The sequence below is a fragment of the Medicago truncatula genome, chromosome 6 (genome assembly GCF_003473485.1).
Source record: "Medicago truncatula cultivar Jemalong A17 chromosome 6, MtrunA17r5.0-ANR, whole genome shotgun sequence".
NCBI lineage: Eukaryota > Viridiplantae > Streptophyta > Magnoliopsida > Fabales > Fabaceae > Medicago > Medicago truncatula.
In genome coordinates, this window is record NC_053047.1 from 41,652,129 (window position 1) to 41,677,698 (window position 25,570).

Consider the following 25,570-nt stretch of genomic DNA (forward strand, 5'->3'; position numbering starts at 1 on the left):
AAGTAAAAAACAAAAGTGAAAATTCAATGAATTAACACAAATATAAATGTAATATAAAATTATATTTATTCGTTTGGTTATTTATAGTTTTAAAGATTGAATATATAAATATCTATAACCATAACGTATCTAATTTATTTAAAATCCTTTTCCTCGTCGTTTTAGTTTACGACGTTTGTACGAAAATGTTTACAATTTATTTTTGTGCTAGACATTACTTAAACATATTAAAAATATTATTTATAAAAAAATTATAGTAGTGTTTTATAGTACTTTTTTAAAATAAAAAATATATAATTTTTAATACGGGCCGGCCCGTTTAGCCCGCAACCCATGTAGGGCCGGGCTCAGGTAGTATATTTCAAGCCCGCTTTTCAACCGGGCTTTTGGCCCGGCCCGCTAAAGCCCGAAACCCGTTAGGCCCAACCCTAAATGGGTCGGACCGCCCGTTTTGACAGCTCTACCCCAAACCTATAATCAAACCAGTCCTGAATGTTGAAAATCAATTTATTACCTCTTTTTATATAAATAGAAACTCAAACCCTAAATCATTTTATTCGCACGGTCAGAGTCTCGGTCTCACATATACACTCACTTCTTAGAGTTCTCTCTCTTCTCCTTCCATACCTCACAATCTCAGTCTCTCTCTTCTCCATCACCATACTCATCGATCAATATCATCTCTTTGCTGGATAATGCATTACAACATCACGCCTAGGGTTGAAAAATACTTCTTTTTTTACTAAAAAAAATTATCCATTGCAGAGATGGGGATGGGGCGGGGAAACCCAAACCCGTCGAGAACGGGGATGGGATTCAATTTTTCATCCCTGTTGGATATGGGTAGGTAACGGGTAAGTATATGAGAGTAGGGTATGAGGACGGGGAAGGTGAAACTCGTCCCCACCCTGCCCCATTGCCATGTCTATCCAAACAAGCTAAGGGATTTAACCGCCACTACTGACAACCAAAAACAAACGTGACATTATTAGCCCTCAACCACCAATAAGAATGGAATTTTACCCTTTCAACAAGATCTGTTATGGAAGTGTAAACATTTTTAAAAATTTTATTATTATGCTCTTTCCAAATTAGTCAAACACAAAGGAGCCAAATCAATTCGAGGAATAATCGACGAGTCCTCGAACCACCTAGGTAATTAGAAAATTGTAAGAAATGAGAACCTACACTTTGGTGGTCGACTCCTGAAACACCTAGCCATAACCGAACCTGCTGCCAAATAGATCCGAAATTGTCGCAATGAAGAAACAAATGTTGAGCAGTTTCTACCTGACCACATCCCGCTGTACAAAAAGTGTTCTCAACAGATATTATACTATTTTTTTATTGGAAATCTGTCCTGAAGCAGACGCCAAGCTAAAATAGACACTTTTAACGGCACCTGAGAGTGACACATGGGTTTCTCTGAAGCATCCAAGAATTGTGAATCATTAGAAGTAAGCACCTGATATCTCGAGCGCACCGAGTAACCCCCCACAACATCGGGGTGCCACCGCTAGTAATCTGAAACACCAAGCTGCAATATGACATTAGAAAGTAAGATCCTACACTCCACTACTATCTCCTCCTCCCACGCCCACAACCTCATCCTCCACTGCCATGCCCCACCCCTCCTCCCAACCTAGAGAGAACATAGTAGCAGCTGAAAGCAACTTGTTCTCCTTTAGATTGAACAATCGACTAAAACGCTGACAAAGAGGAACCTTTCCTTAACCACCGATCATACCAAAATATAGTAAATGTCACATCCCCCACCTTTCTCGACACTCTCTCCGAAAACCAACCCTCCTCCTCTACACCTATCCTATCCCTTATCTTAGCCACCTCCCTCCACCAATAAGAACCATTCTGGGCCCCAACCTTCATGCCTCCTCACCATATCTAGCAGCCAACACCCTATACGAAAGACCTCCTCTATCAACTAACATCATAATTCTTTCTCAATAAATATTCCGTTCCTAGTAAATTACTTTAGTGAAAACGATATTCTTTGTTGAAAAAAAACGATATTCTATGCAGCAACTACAAACAACTTCTTGTTCGAAAGGAAAAAAGAAAACAAATTCAATCCGTAGACCATAATAAGAAGTATATTTTTTTTGTTAAAATAATAAAGATCATATGTTATAACTGATGGTTTCATAACCCAAATGATTCCTATATGATATTTCAAACATTATTTGTCTAACTATCATCAAACTAAAATTAATTAGTTTAACGATTTTATTCCATGAGAAGAATATATCAAACAAAAAAATACTTCTACATTTGCTCCTCACGATATTGCTACGCCGATGAAAATATCAGAAGTTGATTCCACAATCAATGAAACTGTTTCTAGCAATAATCATTGTATTTATTCATTATTTAGTCATTATTTTAGTAAAAAAGCAACAGAACCAATTGACAAACCCATCTAAATAATAAATATTGATCCTTTTGTTTGTTTGTCGTTACATGAAACAATCTCTCCAGAATACAGCAAATGCTTCGTATGAAAAATTAATAAAAAATAATTAGTTATTTTTCTATTCGTCAACAAGATTATTTAAAAAAAAAAAATATGAGAATCGCTCATTAATGATCGATACTTGGAAGAATGTGTTCTGTTGTCAAAGATCTTGCCGAAATCTATGAAATGCCCTGTTGCCGTTGAAACGGGAGGGAATGTACATGCACAAATGCTCTAACGTCCAAGTCAGATGGAAAACAGGGAAGTTGAGAGGTTAGAGAAAGAGAATAAAACTTACTTGGAATTATAATGTTGTCCTCTTTATATATAAAGGATAGTGTTGCATTTAGCGTTTTATTGATTTTTATTTTTGTGAAGTAGTTAGTGGTTAAAGCTCACTCATTTTAAATGTGAAGAAATAGGGTGTTCGGGGTTCGAATCCTGCCTTCTACATATAATATGCAATATCGTTATCAACTGAGTTAAACTCACGGAGATTTATTAACATTATATCTTGTAATTAGGCATTTGCCAGGTGATCATACCAATCTGCTCAAAGAGAAAAGGTGATCATACCAATCATATAAAGAACTTGGTACGTACCAATTAAATTAAATCCTAAAGAAATCAAGTCGTTGTCAAATATAATATACTTTACTTTTCTCCTCTAATGTTAAGATATAGAATGAGATCCAATAATCATGATTGATAGGGGTAGTGTAGAGGTGCCCTGGCTTTCCAACACTTAAGAGCAGGATTTAGATAAAACCCATTTACAACGTTGAGGGCAGGTTAGGTTTTTTGTTTTTTTATAGTTAAATTTTATTTTTGATCCCTTAACTATTTTGCTAGTTTCGTTTTAGTTCTTCAATTAAAATTTGATTTATTTTGGTATCTTAACTTTCTATCCGTTACACATTTTGGTCATTTACAATAATTTTAATTCAAGAACGTTAAGGTTTCTTCACTTTCTTTTGAAATTTTTATTGGATTTTTGTTGTTGAAGTTGATGAAAGTGTGACAGTAAATTAAATGTTAAGGCTGCAGAAATTCAAGGTGGAATCTATTCGATCTGTATGCAATCTAAATTATGAAGAACATATTTAGCTAAATAATGAGCATCTTAGTTAGTTTCATGCCTAACATGCAAAAAAATTAAACTACGAAAACAAACATTAAAATTAATACAATCTTAAATGATAGAACCGGCATAGGTGACAAATTGTTGATGAATATTCAACATAAAAACCACATTAGAAGCATCTGATTCTCCTATAAAACTCACAAAACAAATGTCTAATATTTCAAATCTTCAGCTTAGATCATTAATGTTTACTCGTAAGTTAAATGAAAAGAATTTTTTTTTTTTTTTTAAACAGACGAACTGACAAAGTTATTATAAACTCACACATAAGTGAAGGTACCGCGATTCGAACTTCGGTTATGACATCCGACCTAATAATTTCGGCATTTTGCCAGCTGAGTTAGGATTTCTGAATAAAAGGAAAGAAGTTATTCCAAACAAATCATATATACATAAGGTGAATGCCAAGTCATCATGGATGTGTTTTATTTTGCCTGCATAGGACTGTTTGTCCACTATCCATCCAATCCATTATTTCTTATTCTCCCTTCTTCCAATTCACTTGATAACGTGATGACAGCTTAAATACAGCAACTGTTTGTCTGTTTCTCTCATTTAAGCATGGTAATAAATATTTTGCTATTTTTGTTACTAGTCTTTTTCTATTTAAAATGTTGTACGTATTAATTTTTTATTCCTGAATTAATCTTTCCAAGATATGCACTAATCATAAATATTTTCTTTTCATATAGATGATGATCATACAAAATTTCATAAGAAAAATATGGTCAGTTGTTTATTTATAAAAGTAATTCAAAGATTTTGTCGGAAAAAAAAATTAATTCAACGATTTCATAAAAAAAATAGTATAGTAATATAAAAATTATGATTTGTTTAACTTGCTTTCTACTTTTTATTAATACTATTATGATATCGTAAATATTTTTTGATAAGGAGAAACTTATTGCATTTAATTCATAATAGTAGTAGAGATACAAGATGAAATCCCAATATAAATATGAAAACTAACATGACGCAAAGCCACTCTAGCAAAGCTATGAGCGACTATGAAATCGTAAATATAAAAGCTGTAAAATTATATAGCCTTAGTGAAAAAAAGAAAATAACTTACTTCTAAATTAAAATTCTGTAAATCTTTTTTCCGAGTTAAGGAATTTCCTAAACATTTATATTATTCTTCTATATTATATTAAAGTTTTTAATTTTTAACTTTTTTTTTTTTTTTTTGAAAAATCCAGCAGCAAAACCCACAAACACTAGATATTGAGAAATAGAGAGTTATAAGTTCGAATCAGCCCCTAGTATATTAAATATTTGTATATCCTTTTACCATCTAAGATACTTAAAATATAAATTTTTATTTTTATCTGTATCCCTTAAATAAATATTGTATACATAAGTTTGGACTCATTAAAAACAACGTATAAACGAAATGACAAACATGACTTGAAATTCACACAGACAATTGATTGATTTCAACTCAGGTGAACGGTCTTCAATCTAACACTATATCACCATTGTCAATTTAGATAAACATTTAATTGTTTGTTGTTCTTAATCTTTGTGAAAATTACTTGTAAGTTTTAAAACATAATTACAAGTAATGCCCAACCACTTGAGAACTCAAGAAAAGTTGCAGTAAAAAAAACATACAATGAATGTTTTTCTCTTTACCACATCCAATTGAACATAACAAAAAATCTCAGGTGACAACACCCTTCATATTAAGATTATCATTTATTGTAATCCTATGATTTAGGGATACCTTTACCGGTACCAGTTTACTCCAAATAAGATCTTTGAATGCCATAGGGTCGACATGTTCCTCTTGATTGAAAAGATGATAGACTCTTTTGATTGAAAAGAGAGACCGTGAGGATTGCACCCCAACTCAAAAGCCAAAATAATTAAGTTGAGTCTTCCCAATTTCGCAATTTAATACAACATAAGCCACCACTAACCAAGACTCCACATCATTAATTCCAACCAACAAACTTTTTTGGAAATTTATTGTTAACCCCAACATAATCTAAAAACGAATAAGATTAGCATTTAGATTCCTAATGTCTGTCCAATTTTTTGCACTTAAAATCAAAGTGTCTTCAAGAAATTATAAGTGGAAAAATTTGATGTGACACCAATTTGATAGCTTGTGTACAACCCAACACTAATTGAAGTGTTAACCATGAATTCAACAACAATAAAAAAAATGATCGCCCTGCATCAATCCTCTTTCCAACTCGAACTCAATAGTTGCCTATCATTGACTAATATAGAAGTCGTTATTGAGATAATACTTGCATTAAACTAAATTATAAGCTTTCTCAAAATCAACTTTGAACAAAAAAAACTTCTTTTTCAACTTTTTTGCATCAACAACTGTCACATTAGGAATCAAGATCCCATCCCAAATTTGTCTCCTCTTCACAAAAGATGATTGTAAGTCTTAAATTACACTATCAACAACCTATCTTAACATTTTAGTCAATATCTTAGCCAACACTTTTTACATACAGTCGAGTAAAGAAATTAGTCTAAAATCAGACAACCTAGGCCTCTAAGGATTAAACATAAAAATATACCAAATACATCAACTTTTGAAATGTTATCTCTTGTAAAAAAGAATATGATGAAGTATTACTTTGCATCTATGAATGACATGTGTAGTGTGTTTTGCGTAAAATTATTGAGAATGGTATATGGATCCCTCCTTCCGGTCATTTTCTCATTCACCTTCATTCTCCAATATGTGTATATCTCTCTCTTATTTTCTCTCTTTCATGATCTTACTTTATTTATTTAGGAAATGTTAACGAGTGTCCCCGAAATACTTTTTAAGCACCTAAATGGGTAAGATTTAATGAAAGTTTGTGCATTTATTGCATTGGAAATTGAAGTCTTTAATCATTTTAAAGAATAATTTCTTTATTAGGAATGCTTAAAGAGTGCCCCGGAGGCACTTGTTAACAAGACCTATTTATTTTTCCTCTCTTTAACCTTTTCTCTAAATTTTAGAGAGATAAAAATACAATTTTGTGAAGAGAGAGAATGAGGGAGAGCAGAGAATCAAAATCTCATATTATGGACTACACACATCATCACTTAAATGAACCTAAAAAAATAAAATTTGCTTATATTTAAGAACGGATGGAGTATATGAATAAACATAAATGACTTTGCATTTAAGAATGACATGTAAATTTGTTGAGAATTATTTGTAATTAATACGATAATAAATCAGAACGATCATAATTGTAGACAAGACCTATTTTGAGATTCTCTGTGTACTTTTTTTAACAAAAATAAAATGATATTCATTCATTCAAATTGATAGAGTATATCAGATTCAACATCGCTAAAAAAGTAAAAGGTGAATCTACGAATAAAGTCACATCACCCAAGTTGATAGTACATAACGACAAAATACCTACAAATAATATGATAAAATCTAAATCACCAGAATACCCATGATTCTAGTTTTGCAAAGTTGACGTCCAAATCATTGATTGAATTCGTGATCACCTGAAGTTGATCTTTCAATATGAACTAAAAGAACACCACAACAAGACGCAAAATCAAACAACGTCACACAAGACGACAAACAGCACAATGCCGCACTCAAACGATGAAATCACAAAAAAAAATATAAAAAAAATATAAAAAAACACTTGATATATGTGAATATGACTTATTTAAATCCAAAGAAATTTGTGTACCTGATAAATCAATAAAGTTGTGCGGTTTATTTTTTTGGTCAATTACAACCATTTTAATTATTTGAATGTCTTTTTCTTGTATTTTTGGTGCTATAAAGTATTCATTCATTAGTATAATCAAGATTCCCTAAAAATATTTTTTAAATTGAATTAATCAAAGCGGGTAAAAGAAAATATATGTATAAAATGCTTACTTGGAAGTAAAAGTTAATATTTTTGTAAAATAACATAACAAAGTGACATTATATTGTAATTTGATTTTATTGAATGCCGACCTAAAAAAGTTTACACAATTAGTGTATAAAAGTTTTCTTTTTTAAAAAGACTACATATAAAAGTTAATTTAAAAATCATATAATGAATGGAAAAAAGAAGAAGAAAAAAAACTAATCTTGTAGGCTAACTTGCCCTGTCTATTTGATAGATTATGTGTGAATGAAGATAGACCAAATAAAAAGGTTAAAATTCTCATATTCATGTGAAGAAAAAAAATTTGAGGTAAAAGATGAGAGTTTCAACATATTTTTTCCTTATCAACAGGGAACAAATAATGGAATCCGATGAATTGATTATAAAGAAGCCAAAAAAGACTACAGCAGCAGCAGATCCAAAACCAAAAACCAGATTCCCTCTCCAAATAGAACCAGCTTAAAATATTCGAAAAAACTATACAACAAAAATTACTTATAAAACAATTTTTCAGTTTCTCTCAAGTATCCCCCACCATATTATGGCGTGTTCATTGCAATTTTTTCTTTAAAAAAAATTACTTTTTTGAAGTAGAAAAAAAACAAAACGTAATTAAATTTAGAATTTATCTGCTTATTATATATCTTTGTAGAAAGAATGAGAATAAAAGCAAAATCTAAAACTACTTGAATGTATTTTTAAGCAGCGTTTCTTTCATAATACTTTGGATTAGATAGTTTAAAAAGTGATTTTAATTAAGATTAAGATAGACCCCTTCAGAAAAAAATTAAGATTAAGATAGACAACTTTAGTCTTATATAAGCACATTTTAGATGGTAAAAAGTTGGAGAAAAAATAGATATTAACTAATTTAAGCTCACGAGGACTTGCCTATGAATAATGTTAGCATAAGAAACAATTGTTCCCAAATTAATACTCTCTTATTTTATTTTATTTTTACAAAAACTAATATGGTTAAATATGTTTTTAGTATATAAAACTTTAATGGTAATGTTAATTAGTCCTATGTAATATTGTAGTTCGTAAGAATAGTCTCTATTTTGAAAACTTGTTAAAAAAAATGAATACTTTTGGTCCTTCAAAATAGTCCTGACCTATCAGGTGAGGATGAATGAGAGGCAACGGCGGCGGAAAGTGTTCCGCTACAGTGGTGATAAGTCTTTGCGGTGGAACGAAAGGTGTCTGCAGACACGTTAGCACACCAACACTCAAGTCAGTAATGGAACTGAGAAAGAGTGTGTAAAAAGTGTGGTGAAAGTGAATTGTACCTTGAGGGTGAAGCTCACCCTTATATAGGCATACGTGAGAATAACCGTCTCCGGGATATGCAGCGTGTGATTAGGGATCAATTAGAGGACACGTGCATGGTGATTGTTGCGTGGAGGCATGCTCGAATGTGATACGGTACATTTTAATTGGTGTGTTCCTTCAGGCGTAATGCCTTAGTGTGGTGGACGTTTCATCCACATGTCGCAATGGGATTGGGCTTTTGGCCTGGCCAGAACAAATCCCTATAAAATGCAAATAGGGATGAAAAGAGAATAAAAATTTGTGGAGACTAAACTTAAAAATTTGTAATTTTGTAGGGACTAAAAACATATTTAACTCAAACTAATACTCACTATTGTTCTATTTTTTTTAGGGACACTCTTGTTCTATTTATAAAGGGTTAAATATGTTTTCGGTTCCTATAAATATATCAACTTTTTATTTTAGTCCCTCTAAAATTTCGTTTCGACTTTTAGTCTCTATAAAATTTTCAATTGTCTCTTTTGGTCCCTATTTTAAGTCAACTCATGATTAGCTTTTGCATTTTTTAATGAAATTGTACAGAAATGCGTAGAATGTTATAAAAATCCCTCCAAAAAAATGAGAAATTTTAAACAGAACTTAAATTAAATATGAATTTTTAATTACCAAAAATATAAAAATTCATATTTAATTCATATTTTGTTAAAAAATTCTAATTTTTCTTGGGAGATATTCTTATAATATTATAAACTTTTATGCAAATTTTTATTCAAAAATATGAATTCTACATGTGAGTTTACTTGAAATGAGGGACGAAAGTGAAGATGGAAAAATTTTGGAGACCAAAAACAGTAGAAATATTTTAGAGCGACTAAAACAAATATTTGGTATATTCATAAGGATCAAAAACATATTTAACCAACATACATTTGGTTTACAAAAGTAAATGACCCTGATTCAAAATATAAATTAGACTTTTTTTTTTTTTTTATAAGGCAAGACTCCAATGACATAAAAAAGGAATAGAAGACAGTCCAACAAAGTTTGAATGTCTTGCAGATTCCAATCTATGTCAGATGCTCATATATATATATATATATATATATTATTAAAAAGGAAGGAAAAAGTAAATAAAATACAAAAAGAATCGGAGGGACATAAACCCAACCCGGTCAATCCACATAAAGTGTATGTTAACACAATCGAGTGATACAAATAAATAAAAATAACACCGGTGCATGTCTAATGTGCGGTTTATGAACCAAATGTCAATACGAAATGGATCCAAGAACCAACAACTCCTTGTGCCAGCAAGAAGGATAGGATCTCTTTGATTATTGTTGAACCAAATGTCCAGGGGCGGAGTCACCTCCCAGCTAGCCTGGGCACTAGCCGAGGCTCAGCTCCAACTTTCTTTGTAGCAAGCCCAGCCATTACTAGAACTTTCAACTTTTCCTGCGGATTTACCTACGAATGTTTGTATAAATTCCAGATTTTACCAATGATTTAGATTCTCAGGTGAAGTAATACCTTAGGATTTTAGGATCCGCAGGAAATGTGAAATTATCCGCAGGAAATGTGAAATTATTCGCAAGAGAGAGGTAACGTTTTGCGACAAATTTTTTGCTCAGGCTCTAGAAAATTCCTGGCTCCGCCAGTGCAAATGTCTATTGTAAATAGAATCGAAAAAAATATGTTTTTCTTATCATATATGTTTATACATTTATTATCTTTTTCCTAAATTATAAATTAGAAAAACGTTTTTAATTATAAATTATTTTAAAATAATAATTAAAAATTTCCTCAAAAAAATAATTAATTAAACATTAATGTTGTTTGTCTGTCATATTATTTTTTATCTATTTTTACAATTATATTAAATTTTTCATATCATTAATAAAATAAAATTTTCCTCCAAAAAAATATTAATTAAACATTAATGTTTCTTGTCTGTCCTATCATTTATTATCTATTTTTCCAATTATATTAATTTTTTTTCATACCATTAATACAAGAAAATTTGATTAAATATCTCATAATTTAATTATAAATCATTTTACAATAATAATTAAAATTTCCCTAAATAAAAATATTAATTAAAACATTAAAGTTTTTGTCTGTCATATTATTTATTATCTACTTTTCCATTTATATTAATTTTTTCATACCATTAATACAAGAAAATTTGAATAAATATCTCAGAATTTAATTATAAATCATTTTAGAATAATAATTAAAAAATTTCTAATAAAATTATAACAATTAAACATTAATGTTTTTTGTCTGTCATATTATTTATTATTTTATTTTTCCAATTATATTAATTTTTTTCATACCATTAATAAAAGAAAATTTGATTAAATATCTCATAACTTAATTATAAATTATGTTACAATAATAATTAAAATTTTCCGCAAAAAAAAATATTAATTAAACATTAATGTTTTTTGTTTGTCATATTATTTATTATCTATTTTTCCAGTTATATTAAAAAAATTTCATATCATTAATAAAAAAAAATCTGATTTAATATCTCATAATTTCCATTTCTCCTTTAAAATTAATTATATTTCTTAATTAATGTAAAATAATCAAAGTGATTTATAATTTAAGACATAGAGTATAAGATATCCAATATAAACTTGAAAATTTGCTTGAGAAACATAGCCTATATATATCACATGCATCATCCTCGTGTTCTCATTCAGTCATTTTCACTCTAAACACAACAAAATCCACACCCTCTTTCTTAAACTACGAAACTTGTAGCATCCTTTTCAACACCAAATCTTATTACATAAACCAAAACATACCTTTCATGTTTTCAAACAATTGAAAACCAAACAACAAAGAACAATGGATTCATGTCCATATGTACGCTTAACAGTTGAATCATTAGCCCTAAACCTTCCATCACCAACAAAACCATCACCACTTTCACGTATTCATCCTTCAACAACAACAATACCATGTTTTTGCACCATTCATATACCAAATTTCCCTTCTCAAACCACACTTCTTCCACTCTCTTCATCATCTTCATCATCACCTGAAACCACTAGCTCTGCTGATGGTTTCCATCTCGACTCCAATGCACTCCAGCGTCTCACAGGCAAACCTATCCCTCTGCGTTTGTCTGTGTACGCTGGAAGCATGGGTCGAACTTGCGGTATAGCAAATTCGAAGCTTTTAGGTCGTGTTGTTGTTAATATTGATCTTAAAAACTCTTTGTCTCGTTCAGTTATGTTTCATAGTGGATGGCTTGCATTGGGAAAAAAGAAAGGATTTGAACCGGGAAAGAAGGATTCGGCTCGGGTTCATTTCGTGGTTCGGACTGAACCGGATCCACGGTTCTTATTTCAATTCGGAGGCGAACCGGAATGTAGTCCCGTGGTTTTTCAGATTCAAGAGAATATTAGACAACCGGTTTTTAGTTGCAAATTTAGTGCTGATCGAAATTCTAGATCAAGGTGAGTTTGGTTAATCTTGTTTTTTGCATTTTAATACTGTTTTTAATTTTTCTGTGTTCACATTGGATTAATCTTCAAAATTCGAATCAAGCAATACGGTAGAATCGGTTAAACTATAAACTAAAGTTATCTATAGTTTAGTTATTTGGTCGTTTCATCATAATCATGTCCAATATATAGTTAAAAGTGATTTTGGAAAAATAACTCAAAAGTTTTATCTCTTCAAAGATTTAATTTTTGTTCATTTGTGTCTTTTTAATTAAAATAAAATAGAGTTTATTACTATCCAAAAAAATTAAATGGAAAGTCATCATATTATTAAATGGAAAAGGAAAATGCTTTTATGTTGGTTGAAAAAATGGTCAAATTCTTTCATCTATTTAGACAGCTGTATAAGATCACTACATGACAAAATAGGGAATTATTATCGAGCCTTTTATTATTTTATTAAAAGTATTCATTAAAAAAATATTTTATTAAAAGAATATGAGTACTTTCATATTTTCAATACAAAATTTATTATTTACTCAAAAAAAAGATAAAATTAATTATTTTACTTTTTCATAAGTTATTTTTATAAAAAAAATTAATTAATATTATGTACACTATTTAATGACAATAGTTAGTACAAAAGAACTAATGAAGATATCACTAAAAAAATAAATTAACAAGGATAATTATAGTGGACCATTTGTCTAGTTTTACAAGTGGTGGACCACATTATGGTGGGTTAATTAATTAACAATCTATAGTTTAAGCTTATGGGCTTGCTTGTCAATATCTTTAGGCTAGGTACCTACCATATATGTCATTTAATCAGGTGCACATGCTTAGTCTGGTCTTACCCTTATCCAGCTCAATCTCATATTATCATGTCTCTCTCGTGGCTTAGTTGTTATCCATTTTGTACTCATTTCATTTGGTATCATGAATCATATCATCTCTATTTGTTTGTTTCTGTTTCTTGTGAAAGAAAACACCAAAAACATGTTTACTTGACACTTCAATTTTTACATTCCAAAAACTTTTGTCACTTCCCTATCCACAAGTTTTGTATTAGGCTGTTACAAAATTTTCATTCACTCAATTATGACTTTTGATGATTAAGGTGTTTACAAGTTTTGCACACTTTCAATGTGTGTAGTTTCTTAAGCTACTCAACTATTGTCACAAAATTGTACCATATCTCAAGTTATGGTGTAAACATCTTTTACACATACAATTAATTATTGGTTAAAGTGCACTTTTCCTCCCTAAGTTTCCATAAGTTACGATTATGGCCCCTTGTTAAAAAAAATAAATATTTTGGCCCCTTAATTTTACAAAATGTTGCATAGCCACTAAGAAGACGTCACGTGTTCCAAAACAGAGAGGCAAAATCGCAACTTTATGTAAAGATAAAGGGCTAAAATATCTTATTTTCCTAAAGATAGAGGGCCAAAATTGTATTTTTCCCTAAAGTTTGAGGGTCAAAAAAGCATATTTCCATAAAGATAGAGGGCAAAATATCCATTTTTTATAATAGGGGGCCAAAATCGCAACTTTTTTATGAGGAAAAAATGCACTTTAGCCTTAATTATTTTATTCAAGACTTTTTAGCATTAAAAAATTGAGAAGAGTTTGACCTTGTAAACTCATTAAGGTTAAGATAGACTCAAGACTCATAACGTTGATAAAAATATATATAAATTACTCAAGCAGTTTCAAAATTTATCTCGATTAAACATATCTAGGTTTATGTCCCTAAAATTCTTGTTCTTTTTTCTTCTTTTTTTGAAAATCTATTTCTAGCTTATATTAAAAATCATTAGTGTTCTTTTCAACCTTTATTAAGATAGTTTAACTTTAGCATAATCATATAACAAAGTAACTTAGTTAACAAGATATAGTATAGTTTAAGCAACCATATAACATATCATAAATGTGACAACTTCTTCCTTTTCCACCTTAAATCCATGGTTTTTGCTGAGTTACAACTTAGATCGAATCTTAACTAGTTTTCTTTGCTTGCAAGAAATCATCACCAATTTTAAACTAAGTTTTTTTTTTTCCCACTTGTTCTTTAAAATGCTCAAACTTTATGTCTCTATGAAATTTTTTTCCCTTTCAAATTAAAGTCCACTCATTTAAAAACAGGTTCACTAACTACTAAATTATATTATATAAAAAAAAAGTACAACTACTAAATTATTAGGTTTTAGAATAAATGATTTATGATTAGCTGCATATATAACCAGATTTGGTCAAACAGACAAGTTGAGATTTTCCAAACTATGATATATAACTGTCATGGATTCCCTACCATGTGCTAGTATCTGGCTGCAGACTCAATATCTCATACATAATTTATTATCATAGCACGTTTGACATTTTCATTAGGTTGTTACTTGACACACTAAATTAATGAATGATTAACTATACTTGTTTATCTGATTTAGTGTTAGCTTGATTTGACACAACTAAATTTGTAGGTCAACAAATATATAAAAATATCATAAACCAATGACAAAATTGACTGATTTAGATTATTGTACCGTCACTATTTGACTGTAGAGAATCTATATCCGAGTAAAATAAAAAAATAGATTTTTTCGTGATCATGAATTGCATAGTTGAAAATCTCGATGGTTTAATCTATGAAGATCAACGACTAAAATTTCAAGTTATGTTTTTTAAACTAGATTTATCATAGTTTGAAATTGAGCCGTTCGATTTTCATCCAATATATGTAATTAGTTGACTATGTCACTACAAAATTTTCCTATACTATAGGGAATTCATGTACAAAGGAAAAGTTGAATTAATTTTAATCATATGTCTCTTGTTGATCAATTTTTTATTTTATTTTTCAGGTCTAATGCTACAGATTTTGCAAACACTCCTAGTAGATGGAAAAGGGCATTGAAAAGTGTTCAAGAGCGTCACGGACGAGAAAGAAAGGGTTGGATGATAACAGTTCACGATCTCTCGGGTTCCCCGGTTGCTGCAGCCTCAATGGTCACACCATTTGTCCCTTCCCCTGGCTCAGATAGAGTATCAAGATCAAACCCGGGCGCATGGCTAATTCTTCGCCCAAATGGCGCCTCAGTGAGTAGCTGGAAACCATGGGGACGCTTAGAAGCATGGAGAGAAAGAGGTCATGTAGATGGCTTGGGATACAAGTTTGAACTCGTAACCGAAAATAACGGAATACCTATTGCTGAATCCACAATGAATGTGAAAAAGGGTGGCCAATTTTGCATTGATTATAATGTTATGAAAGAGTATTATGGATTGTGTTCAAGGTTACCACCAGGTAAAGGGTTTGTGATGAGTTCTAGTGTTGAAGGTGAAGGAAAAATTAGTAAACCTTTTGTGCAAGTTGGAGCACAACATGTTACATGTATGGCTGATGCTGCATTGTTTGTTGCATTATCTGCTGCTATTGATCTTAGTATGGATGCATGTCAACTTTTCTCTCATAAACTTAGGAAAGAACTTTGTCATGAGGAACAAGTTTCTTTTCCATAACAATCTCAAAGAGAATTGAATTATACTTATTCTTGTATTGTTACCTCTGTAGCAATGACATTTCTGATTGAAAGTGTGTCTGGTGTCTAATATGACATTAACACATGTGATTAAATTTATTTAATTTATTTTATCAAACTAGAATCAATGTTGACATGATAATGTCATTATCGTATCTGATGTCTTTGTCGGTGTTTCATGGAATGTTAACCAATGTGTTTCTACTTATACAATGTGGGAATGTTTGGTTTGAGCTATATAGAGTTGCTAGTTTTGATTTATCATTCTTTCAATTTAATGGGATTTTTACAATAGTTGAAATTAGGATAGTGATAGTATCATTTATATTTTTTGGATACTGAATTGAATAATTGAATTGTATAGACAAACCACAGGCAATTGTCTGCTTCTATATATTATTTTCTCCATTGATGCAAATTTATATTTATATATACTTTAAGTCAGAATTAACATTTGTCTTTTTTTTTTTTTTTTTTTGAATAAATTAACATTTGTTTTATTTACGTATATTTTAGACAACCAATATGAGAGTATATAGTGTGAATATTGTACCTTGTGTGTGTGTTTTTTTTTTTTTGCAAACCTTGTAAGCTTTCTTGAATAGCTAAGTTAAGATCTAGCATATGAGATTTTTTTTTATTAAAAAAAGTATAATAGATGAAACTGAAAATAAAAAAATAATTTATCATTGTAAGAAAATAAAAAATGACTTTTACTTCTTAAGAAAAAAAAAACTTGTCCTTCAATATAAGAAACACAAAATATAAAAGAAAACTCTAACCCGTCTGTGTAAGTAATTTTTACACCATTAATTACAACAGTAAAGACTAATCATTTAACTTGTATAAAACCGTAACAATTGACAAATATCTCTTTCGAAAGATTTAAGAATGTTGTATTTTTAAAACTGATTAAAATTCATGACATCTAATTAATTGAAAGAGACTCTTTATCATCTCGTCAAAATACTCTTAAATCATAAAATTAAACTTTGATTTGAAAACTTTATTATGTTTTAAAAATCAAACTTTAACTTAAATGCATCGATTGCGTAAATAGTTTTATATTATCCACTCCAATAAGTAACTCATGTTGTCACATATCCCTATTTTATAACCAATTCTTAAAATAACTATTCCTAAAAAAAAATATTAAAAAAACTATTATTTATTTAAATTTAACCATTTATTATTATTATTTTCCATCAAATAGTTTAATGGTTAAATTCACTTTAAACGTGAAAAATTTAGAATTCAAATCTCAACTACCGCAAATAATGTCGTTGATCGCTACTATATGAGTTTCATTTATCAGACGTTTTCATTTTTATTTTCTCAAGCCATTTTTATCCTTTTTTTAGGGGCAAAGCCTTTTTGTCTTAAAATAAAGATTTTAATTAAGTCAAATAATAATTTCCTATTCTTAAAAAAAAATCCTATTAATAAGGGTTAAATAAAAATTTATTAAATAATTTGTCAAAAAAAAAAATATTAAATAACAATAATTAATTGGGAACTTCTACGGTACATCCGCAAATTAAGGTGTACCGGTACTTCTACTTCAAAAATCTTTAAATTAACTATTATTTTTATGGAATAAGAAAAAAAACATACTAATTTTTTTACATTTATTGTAAAAAATAATCAAAATTCTCTATTACGAGTACTAAAAATTCAGAAAATTTTTATTTTATTTTGTAGAATATTTTTGATAAATAAGATTTAATTATTATAATTATAGGTGATAGAAAATAATTTTTCTCTTAAAAAAATAACATATTTAACTATTAATTTATTGATTTGATTAATCAATACACTCAAATTTTTGAGTGTACCATAAAATTTGCCTAATTAATAACCCTCTAAATCAGATTTTGTTTTTTTGTCATTCTGTTTCATTCAACACATTTCTTAGTTTCTGTTACAATCTTCAACAAAACTCGCCGGAAAAACTTCCCCGGAAAATCTCCACCACACGCCGGCGATGGACACCGTCGCCCGGCTAACAATCCTCCTCTTCATCATCTCCTCATTGATCCACCACATCTCCTCATCGCAAACCATCCGCCTCCCCTCCGAAGCTTCAATCTCCACCTCATACTGCGACAGCTGGAGATTAGCGGTGGAAACGAACAACGTCGGACAATGGAAGCAGATTCCGGCGAGATGTGTGGAGTCTGTGGCGGAGTATATGATCGGAGAAAAATATGAGAGCGATTGTGAGGTGGTGGGGAAATTTTCCGCTGAGTTTGTGAAAGGTGTGACGGTTGGTGGTGATGGTAGGGATGCTTGGGTGTTTGATATTGATGAAACTTTGCTTTCTAATGTGCCTTATTATCAAGACGTTGGATTTGGGTATGTGCTTTTTTAGACGTTGGATTTTTATTGATTCATTCATTTCCTGTTTAATGTTTTTTGACATATATTTCAATTAATCACATTTTCTTTTTAAACTTTGATTATATTCTATGAAGCACAAACATTCATCGGTATCTCTCAAAAAAAAAAAAAAAAAAAACTCATCGCATTAGACGTGTGTAGGTGTCGGACACATGATGTTTTCCAAATTATTAAAAGTGTTTTTGTGTTTGTGTCGTACTCGTATCCAGAGTCCGTGTCCGTATCCGTTATTCATAGATTATATTAGTTAGGTTTAAATATGATTTTAGTTTATGTAATTATTCAATTATAATGTTTTTTTGGTTTTGATTTCCGTAAGTTTGTTATAATTATGACTAACACAGACAACAATAAAATTTTAAGAAAGTGATATAATTCAGTGTAATTATAAGTGTCGGTGTCGTGTTAGACAAGACACGTGTCGGAGACCAGGACACACCTTCAACTAGAAGTGTCAGTGCAATAGAGGTTAGGTTATAAGTGGTTCAATAAACTATGGTCATGTAAGCTAACAATATGGATGAGCAATAATTTTTGAATTTGTACATTGTAGAGACTAAATCCAAACAAAAAACCTTAAGAGGACTACAAAAAAAAAAAAAAAAAAAAAAAAAAAAAAAAAAAAAACACGACTGAAATCATATTTAAATTTATTAATTATTGAGTAATTGAAATTACTCTAGAAGTATATGTATTTAGGGTCTATGAGTAACCTTATATAATTGTCCATTTTAACTAAACATTTTTTTTAAAAGAGTCTAATCGCGAAACTCACACGTTAAAAGCATAGAAGCGAAAAATTACGGATTCGAATCTGCGCTCAAAATTATCATATGTCTTTGCAGCTCTTTAGCAGAGCTATGATACACTTGTTTTTCTTTGATCAGAGAGTTAATTTAACACTATTTTCTTTAGTATTATTCCAATAATCCAATCACTGATCAATAATATAAAGATTTACGAGTCTCGCGATTCTAGCTCAAATATTAATAGGATACAGGGACATTATATATGCTGGAATGTGGGTTGGAACACATAATTCAGCACTTCTATACACTTTAGTGTGTGTTTGGTATCACGGTGGGTATGCGAAAATCACGGTGATCCATCGTGATTCTGACATATCCACCGTGATATCAAACATACATTTAGTGTGAGTTTTGTCATCACACTCTTATGAACAAAACAAATATAAGCCTTCATGAGCTTTTCTTTATTCTTTCCTCATAAATACTTGTAGAGAAGTTTAAGAGCTTATATTTGTCAAATGGAAAAAAGTTAAAAAGCTTATTCGTACACTATTCTGGAGATCTTATTGTAGTTGGAGCACAATTTATGGATATGACATAAGTTTATTTTTATGAGTGTATCAAGTGTTTATATTGAATTGAATAATTGAATTCAAATAATCACTGGATTAAAATGAATAATGAAATAATTGTAGTAAAAGATGAACAAAACTATAACGGCGAAGAATGAAATGATATATGAGCATGGTTTATCATCTGCTTGCTTTGTGTTTAGAAAATAGCTTATTGTGAAATTAAATGCTGGGGAAATCTTTAGTTGAAAGGCTGTGATTTTGTATAAACTAATCAAATCCTTATGCACACTTGTGGGATGAAATCCTAATGAAGTCATTGATGATTAACACTAGATATAAGCTGTAACTAGCCTATAGGAAAAGTCTTTGGTTAAGTTCATTATGAGGTTATCTTGTTTCACACTCTGGTGTTTGGACCAACAGGTCAAAAATCTTCAATGAGACATCCTTCAATGATTGGGTGAACTTGGCTGACGCACCAGCTTTACCTGCCAGTTTGAGTTTCTATAGAAAGCTTCAAGAATTGGGCTTCACAATATTTCTCTTAACTGGTAGAAGTGAGCATCAAAGAAATGTCACAGAAGCAAACCTTCTATTTGCAGGGTACAGAAATTGGGAGAGACTCATCTTAAGGTACATAAAAAATTGTTGGTTCTTAGAAAATATATGTATGGTGTGTTTTGTTAAACATTTTTTTATACATAAATGTTAGCAGGTTAGAGATTATGTTAGTTCCAAGAGTTCGAACTCTAGAGCTCATGCTTATAACTCATTCCATGTCTCTTAGGTCACCCATCAAAAGAGTACATAAAAATTGTTGGTCCTTGAAATTATGTACGTTTTGTTTTGTTAAGTTTTTCTTTGTTATAGGTAAATGTCAATAAGTTAGCGATAATGTTAGATTCGAAAGTTTAAACTCCAAGAATTCTCGTAAAACTCTTCCGGTTTGTCTTAGGTCACCAATCAGCTTTGTGTTTTACAGGCAAATATTAGTGAAATAGTGATTATGCTAGTTTCAAGAGTTCGAACTCTGAAACTCCCTCTTAAAACTCGTTCAGTGTCTCTTAGGCCACCAACCGAGCTTCCTACTTGGGACGTGTTTTGTTAAACTTAAATTAACATAAAGTTCTTTGCAATTTAACAGAGGCGCTTCTGATCAAGGGAAATCAGCAACTAGTTACAAGTCTGAAAAGCGACAAGAGTTGATGAGTGAAGGCTACAGAATCCATGGAAGCTCCGGAGATCAATGGAGTGATTTGTGGGGTTATGCAGTATCCACCCGGTCTTTTAAACTCCCGAATCCGATGTATTTTATTGGTTAATAACACACGAATTGAGATGGCTTCTCCAATCTGTATTCATTTTTCATTATTGCTTGTTGTAATTTCTGTTCATAATTTTTCATTCTTGTTACAACAGGGCTCGTTCTGATACGCTGCTTGTTATTATTGTGACAGATTAATTATTTTGAGCTTTCACATGTTTTTAGTTCTCACCAAATAGCAACAAATGACTTGCATTATTAGGTTGTTCGATCAACAATGTGTTGAATCTGGCTCCTCTAAAGTGTGAAAACAGTTTAAGATGTGAAACAAAAGCATTCTTAATCAAGTGATTGATGTTATGCGTACGTGCATACTTTTCAAGTGAATCGATCACTTTACCGGAGTTGAACCTGTTTCTAATATGAAAGCCTGCAAAATTTTCCCTGCATTATTTCTTGTTTAACCATTACTATCTTGAAATTTTTGCCTTATCATAGTGGAATTATGAAGGATTTGGGTTGTGTACAATCACAATCGCACCACTGCGTACAATCAGCTACATTTAAACCGTTGGAAGCTGAGTATTATAGGTTTTAAGAAAAATCAAAATCAGCATTGAAATCTTGACCTTTAAATTTTTTATCAGACGGTTCAAATGTGTCTGACTCAACGTAGTCATGCTGCACACAACCCAAATCCAATTTGCGCAGGTGATTTTTTTGAAAGCGAAGTGGATAAGATTGTAATATTGGATGTGTAATCTAAACCATTACACTGGCACACAAGTTTCACTGCTCATGATCAAAACCAATCAAAAGGCCTTGTCAATTTCATGGAATGAAGTTGTTGAAGGTATAATAACCCGTGATATGAACTAATGTACATTAATAAAGTAACCAAACCAAACATGTCACGTGAAACATAAATTATCTTATCTTTTATAAGATGTTTCAGAAGCTGCAAATAATTTTCCTCCAAAATTTATAAGCATAACTTATCCATAAATGTTAAATATAATTACAGAAAATATGGTTACTGAATCTATGAAGAATTTAAATTGAAAGGGTCTGAATTAGAATTGGTAACACTAATTAGTAGACAAAGCCAAGAACAGCCTGTAACTAACTATACTGTAATTATCAGAGTAAACAGTCATTTTGATCCTTCAGTGCTGTCACTATAGTCCGTAAATGTATACACATTCCTTAGAGAGATTGATTCTTGAATATGTTTTTCATTGGTTTGTTTTGATCCTCGAATGTGAAATTGATAACAAAAAACATACATTCAGAAACTATAGTAACATTGTTTGATACATTTAGGGACTAAAATAACGATTTACTCAGTAACTATCACGGAGGAGATTGTGATTTTGAAAAATGTGAATGTGATTGTGAAGAGAATCGAGCGTTCTCAGAGGTACTTACAGACATAGAACCACAAACAAGAGGTTTTGGTGTTGGAATTCTGAGACAACTTAAGCTACCACCTGGGATCATAGAACACTCAGGTTGAGGTCTTTGCATGTTCCTCCCAGGAATACAATTAAGTGAAAAATCAAAACCAACATTCCTAAAAAACAGCTTAGAACATTGTTGACTAAACCCAGAAAAGAAATTATAAGCAACAGTTAAATTAGCCAAACTCCTCAAAGAACAGATTATATCTGATAACTCTCCAGAAAGCTGATTATGAGCCAAGTTAAGCACTTCTATATTCTGTAAACATGATAATGTATCAGGTAAATGACCCATCAATGAATTGAAACTCACATCAAGAACTTCCATCTCAGTAAAAAGTCCAACTCCTTCAGGTATACAACCAGTTAACTGATTATTCAGAAACAAAATCTCTTTGATCTTTGATCCCATGAAACCAAAACTAGCTGGAATATTTCCACTCAATTTGTTATTAGCTAAGTTTATCACAGAAGCAGGTGAATTACCTAAGTTTGTAGGTATTTCACCTTCAAACTCATTGTTGTTGAGAAATATTGCATCAAGATTCTTGTTGAAAAGCTCTTGAGGTAATGAACCTGAGAAAGAGTTAAACCTAATATCCAAGTATATGAGACTTGGCATATATAAAGTAACCAAAGGAAAAGAACCTGAAAGTTGGTTATTACTTAGGTCTAACTCTTGAAGTGAAACAAGATCTTTGAATGTTTCAGGAACTGTTCCACTGAATCTGTTACTATTGAGATGAAGTAATGACATATCAGTGAGTAATGATAATTCTTGTACAAGTGTTCCTTCAAGGTTTGCATGGTTTAGATCTATTCCAGCAAGAACTACTGAAGTAGAAGCTGTTGTAGAAGTTATTCCATTTTCAGGATTTGCACAGAAGATTCCTTTATATGAACATACATTTGAACCATTCCAAGAATCTAGTATCTTTAAAGGGTCATCAGTGATTGCAGATTTCCATGCTTGAAGAACTGTGTAAGCTGATTCCATCTTTGATGTTGGAGATTCATAGGACTTTGGATTTTGGTTACTATTCCCACCTCCTACTCCCCAAACAACTCCACCTCCAACACCTACACCTACACCAACACTACCACCAACACCAAAACCAGCTTTTGTTGTAGCTAAATGGAGAATGAGAAAGAGAAAAACAAGAATGATGGTGTTTTGATTTTTCATTGTTTAGCTCAAGATGTTTGTTTGTTTGTTTGGTTGGTTGGTTACTATAGTATGTGGTTTCTAAGGTTGTTTTCTAAAATCTAAATAATTTTTTTTTTTTTGAAAAGGAAAATCTAAATAATGTTGATGCATTGAAGTAAGAGAGTGATGGATTGGTGAGGTTGATTTGGCTTGAATGTGCTAGGTTTTATTGTTCACCATTTAACATTTTTTCTTTTTTAGCTTATAGTTTGATTATGTGATGAGTTTTTGGGCCATCACTTTGTTTTGTACACCCTTTTGTTGTGTATAGATGTTGACTTGTGTTGAATGAAATTTTGTGTCAGAAGAATAGGTTGCTGAGAAGAGAAGGAAAGGAAGAGGGGCTACTAATCAATAATCACTAGTATAACTTTTTGGTGTTTATTATAAGTGGTCACATACCAACTATTTTTTGTGTGGGATCTCAATTTGCTGTTGTAGTAATACACGCAGTTTTACATTGTAATTAATCTTGGTCATTTATTTGACATCGGACAGTTAGTCAATCTCGATCGTAGATACAAATCGAACGGCTGTAAACGGTAGTTACAACATCAAATCCAATTCCCATTTGTGTGCTAGGTATAGTCACCAATTGCGCGCATTTATGTAAATAATTTATTGGCGATCGTTAGATCAAGATGAAATGAAATGATAAATATTTTAATATTGATCTTAAAAATAAATTGTTTGATTTTGATTCGACGATTATTAGCATGTTGATTTCGTGAATACATGTATGTCCACAAAGAATTCAAATTCATTTTGACGAGGGATGCAAATCCATTGTAGCAGGAAAAAATCTGACAGTTATATAGCGGTTTAAGATTGATCGGTTCACATTACATTTTATTAGATTATCGTAATTTGAAATCGGACGATAAAAATCGGTAATTGCATTATGCATGGAATCCAAAACTTTTAATGATTGATTGGTGCATTCTGTCTTGAAGTGATACTCCTTTCGGTCTCAAATTTAAACAGCTTTTTACTTTTTAGGTTCATTCAATAAATAATATTAAGATCAGAGGGAGGGAGTATTAATTGAACTAGTTTTTTTTTACTTGTAAAAGGCAAAGTCTTGTTATTACTTAGTTTGTATTGACTACAAATCTTACTTGCTAGAAAGTCCTTGATCATTTTTAATTATATAAAACCTCATGAGTCACTTAATTTTTGGATGCATTGATTGATCTGTTTCTTCACGTGTAGAAAACAAATGAGAGAGACATCAAGGTCCAATGGCCTAAGCTGTATGGCCCTACAATGACTAAATTTTGGTCTACTTTTCAACTCACAAATTTCTAAAAAATGTACATAATTTATCAAAATTATACACTTTTAGACAATACAAAATTTGTATTTTTTTTTTAATGTGTTAGCAAAATGATGATTATTAGAAAGACGACAATATGTTGGATATTTTCTACTCATTTTACCGTTTACTATTTTTTTAAATTTTTATTTTATTAGAATGTAAATTGAAAAATAATCTAGATATCATTGCAAAAAATGTAGTGTCAGTGCCAATACCCTTCATTAGGAATAGAATATTTGTGGAAAAATAAGTTTAGTTTCAATAATAAGTTGCCTTATGATTTGATCTCTACTCGCAAGACTACTAAGATTAATTTGATCGCACCTCAACAATAACAAAAATTAATTTGATCGTATTAACATTTAAGATGTTTTTCGTTCTCTTTAAAATGATTATAGAATTTCATTAATAAAAAGTGAGTTCATCTGCAAATATCTATTAACATTTTTTAAACCTTAAAATCTGTTCTAATCATAATGAATCTTAAAGCTCAACTAACTTAAACTTTTTTTTCATAAAAAATGGAGATATCAATAAAAAGAAGGGCACTAGTTAAAAATGTAATCACCTTTACAAAAACATGACATGTCTTATAGACTTATCTTGTATGAATCTCAACCTATATACATTTTGAAAAAGTAGAAGAAATAAAACTGTAAATCACTGTGTTCATTAATCTTATGAGTCTAACTTGTACCCTACGTAGAATAAGAAAAATAACTAGTTACTATTTCTCTGTGTGACTGGTAGATAGAATTTAATTTGTGATAATGGTTGCCAGATGGTAGCTCCATGGCTTTATTATAAGAATAAATCACTAATATAATCCGCCATTTTTTTTT

At 30.7% G+C, this 25,570-nt stretch overlaps 3 protein-coding genes across 3 annotated transcripts; 2 read left to right on the forward strand and 1 right to left on the reverse strand.

The window, feature by feature from the left end:
- Positions 1–11,448: 11,448 nt before the first annotated feature.
- Positions 11,449–16,016, forward strand: LOC11442436 (uncharacterized). The gene is made up of 2 exons (XM_003620708.4): positions 11,449–12,225; positions 15,078–16,016. Exons 1-2 carry the CDS (start codon positions 11,612–11,614, stop codon positions 15,733–15,735), a joined length of 1,272 nt encoding a protein of 423 aa, XP_003620756.1. The 5' UTR covers positions 11,449–11,611; the 3' UTR covers positions 15,736–16,016.
- A 1,609-nt stretch (positions 16,017–17,625) lies between these two features.
- Positions 17,626–20,967, forward strand: LOC11443098 (acid phosphatase 1). The gene is made up of 3 exons (XM_003620709.4): positions 17,626–18,110; positions 19,903–20,112; positions 20,624–20,967. Exons 1-3 carry the CDS (start codon positions 17,740–17,742, stop codon positions 20,799–20,801), a joined length of 759 nt encoding a protein of 252 aa, XP_003620757.1. The 5' UTR covers positions 17,626–17,739; the 3' UTR covers positions 20,802–20,967.
- A 735-nt stretch (positions 20,968–21,702) lies between these two features.
- On the reverse strand, positions 21,703–23,748 carry LOC11443099 (leucine-rich repeat extensin-like protein 4). The gene has a single exon (XM_003620710.4). The coding sequence runs from the start codon at positions 23,387–23,389 to the stop codon at positions 22,097–22,099; it is 1,293 nt and encodes a 430-aa protein (XP_003620758.1). The 5' UTR covers positions 23,390–23,748; the 3' UTR covers positions 21,703–22,096.
- Between the last annotated feature and the right edge of the window lie 1,822 nt (positions 23,749–25,570).

What these genes read in the sequence shown, in the direction of transcription:
- LOC11442436 (XM_003620708.4), top strand. Translation starts at nt 11,612, where the DNA reads ATGGATTCATGTCCATATGTACGCTTAACAGTTGAATCATTAGCCCTA. An exon ending in GATCGAAATTCTAGATCAAG is followed by an intron (nt 12,226 to 15,077) that starts GTGAGTTTGGTT and finishes TTTATTTTTCAG; the next exon opens with GTCTAATGCTACAGATTTTG.
- LOC11443098 (XM_003620709.4), top strand. Translation starts at nt 17,740, where the DNA reads ATGGACACCGTCGCCCGGCTAACAATCCTCCTCTTCATCATCTCCTCA. An exon ending in TATCAAGACGTTGGATTTGG is followed by an intron (nt 18,111 to 19,902) that starts GTATGTGCTTTT and finishes TTGGACCAACAG; the next exon opens with GTCAAAAATCTTCAATGAGA. An exon ending in TGGGAGAGACTCATCTTAAG is followed by an intron (nt 20,113 to 20,623) that starts GTACATAAAAAA and finishes GCAATTTAACAG; the next exon opens with AGGCGCTTCTGATCAAGGGA.
- LOC11443099 (XM_003620710.4), bottom strand. Translation starts at nt 23,389, where the DNA reads ATGAAAAATCAAAACACCATCATTCTTGTTTTTCTCTTTCTCATTCTC.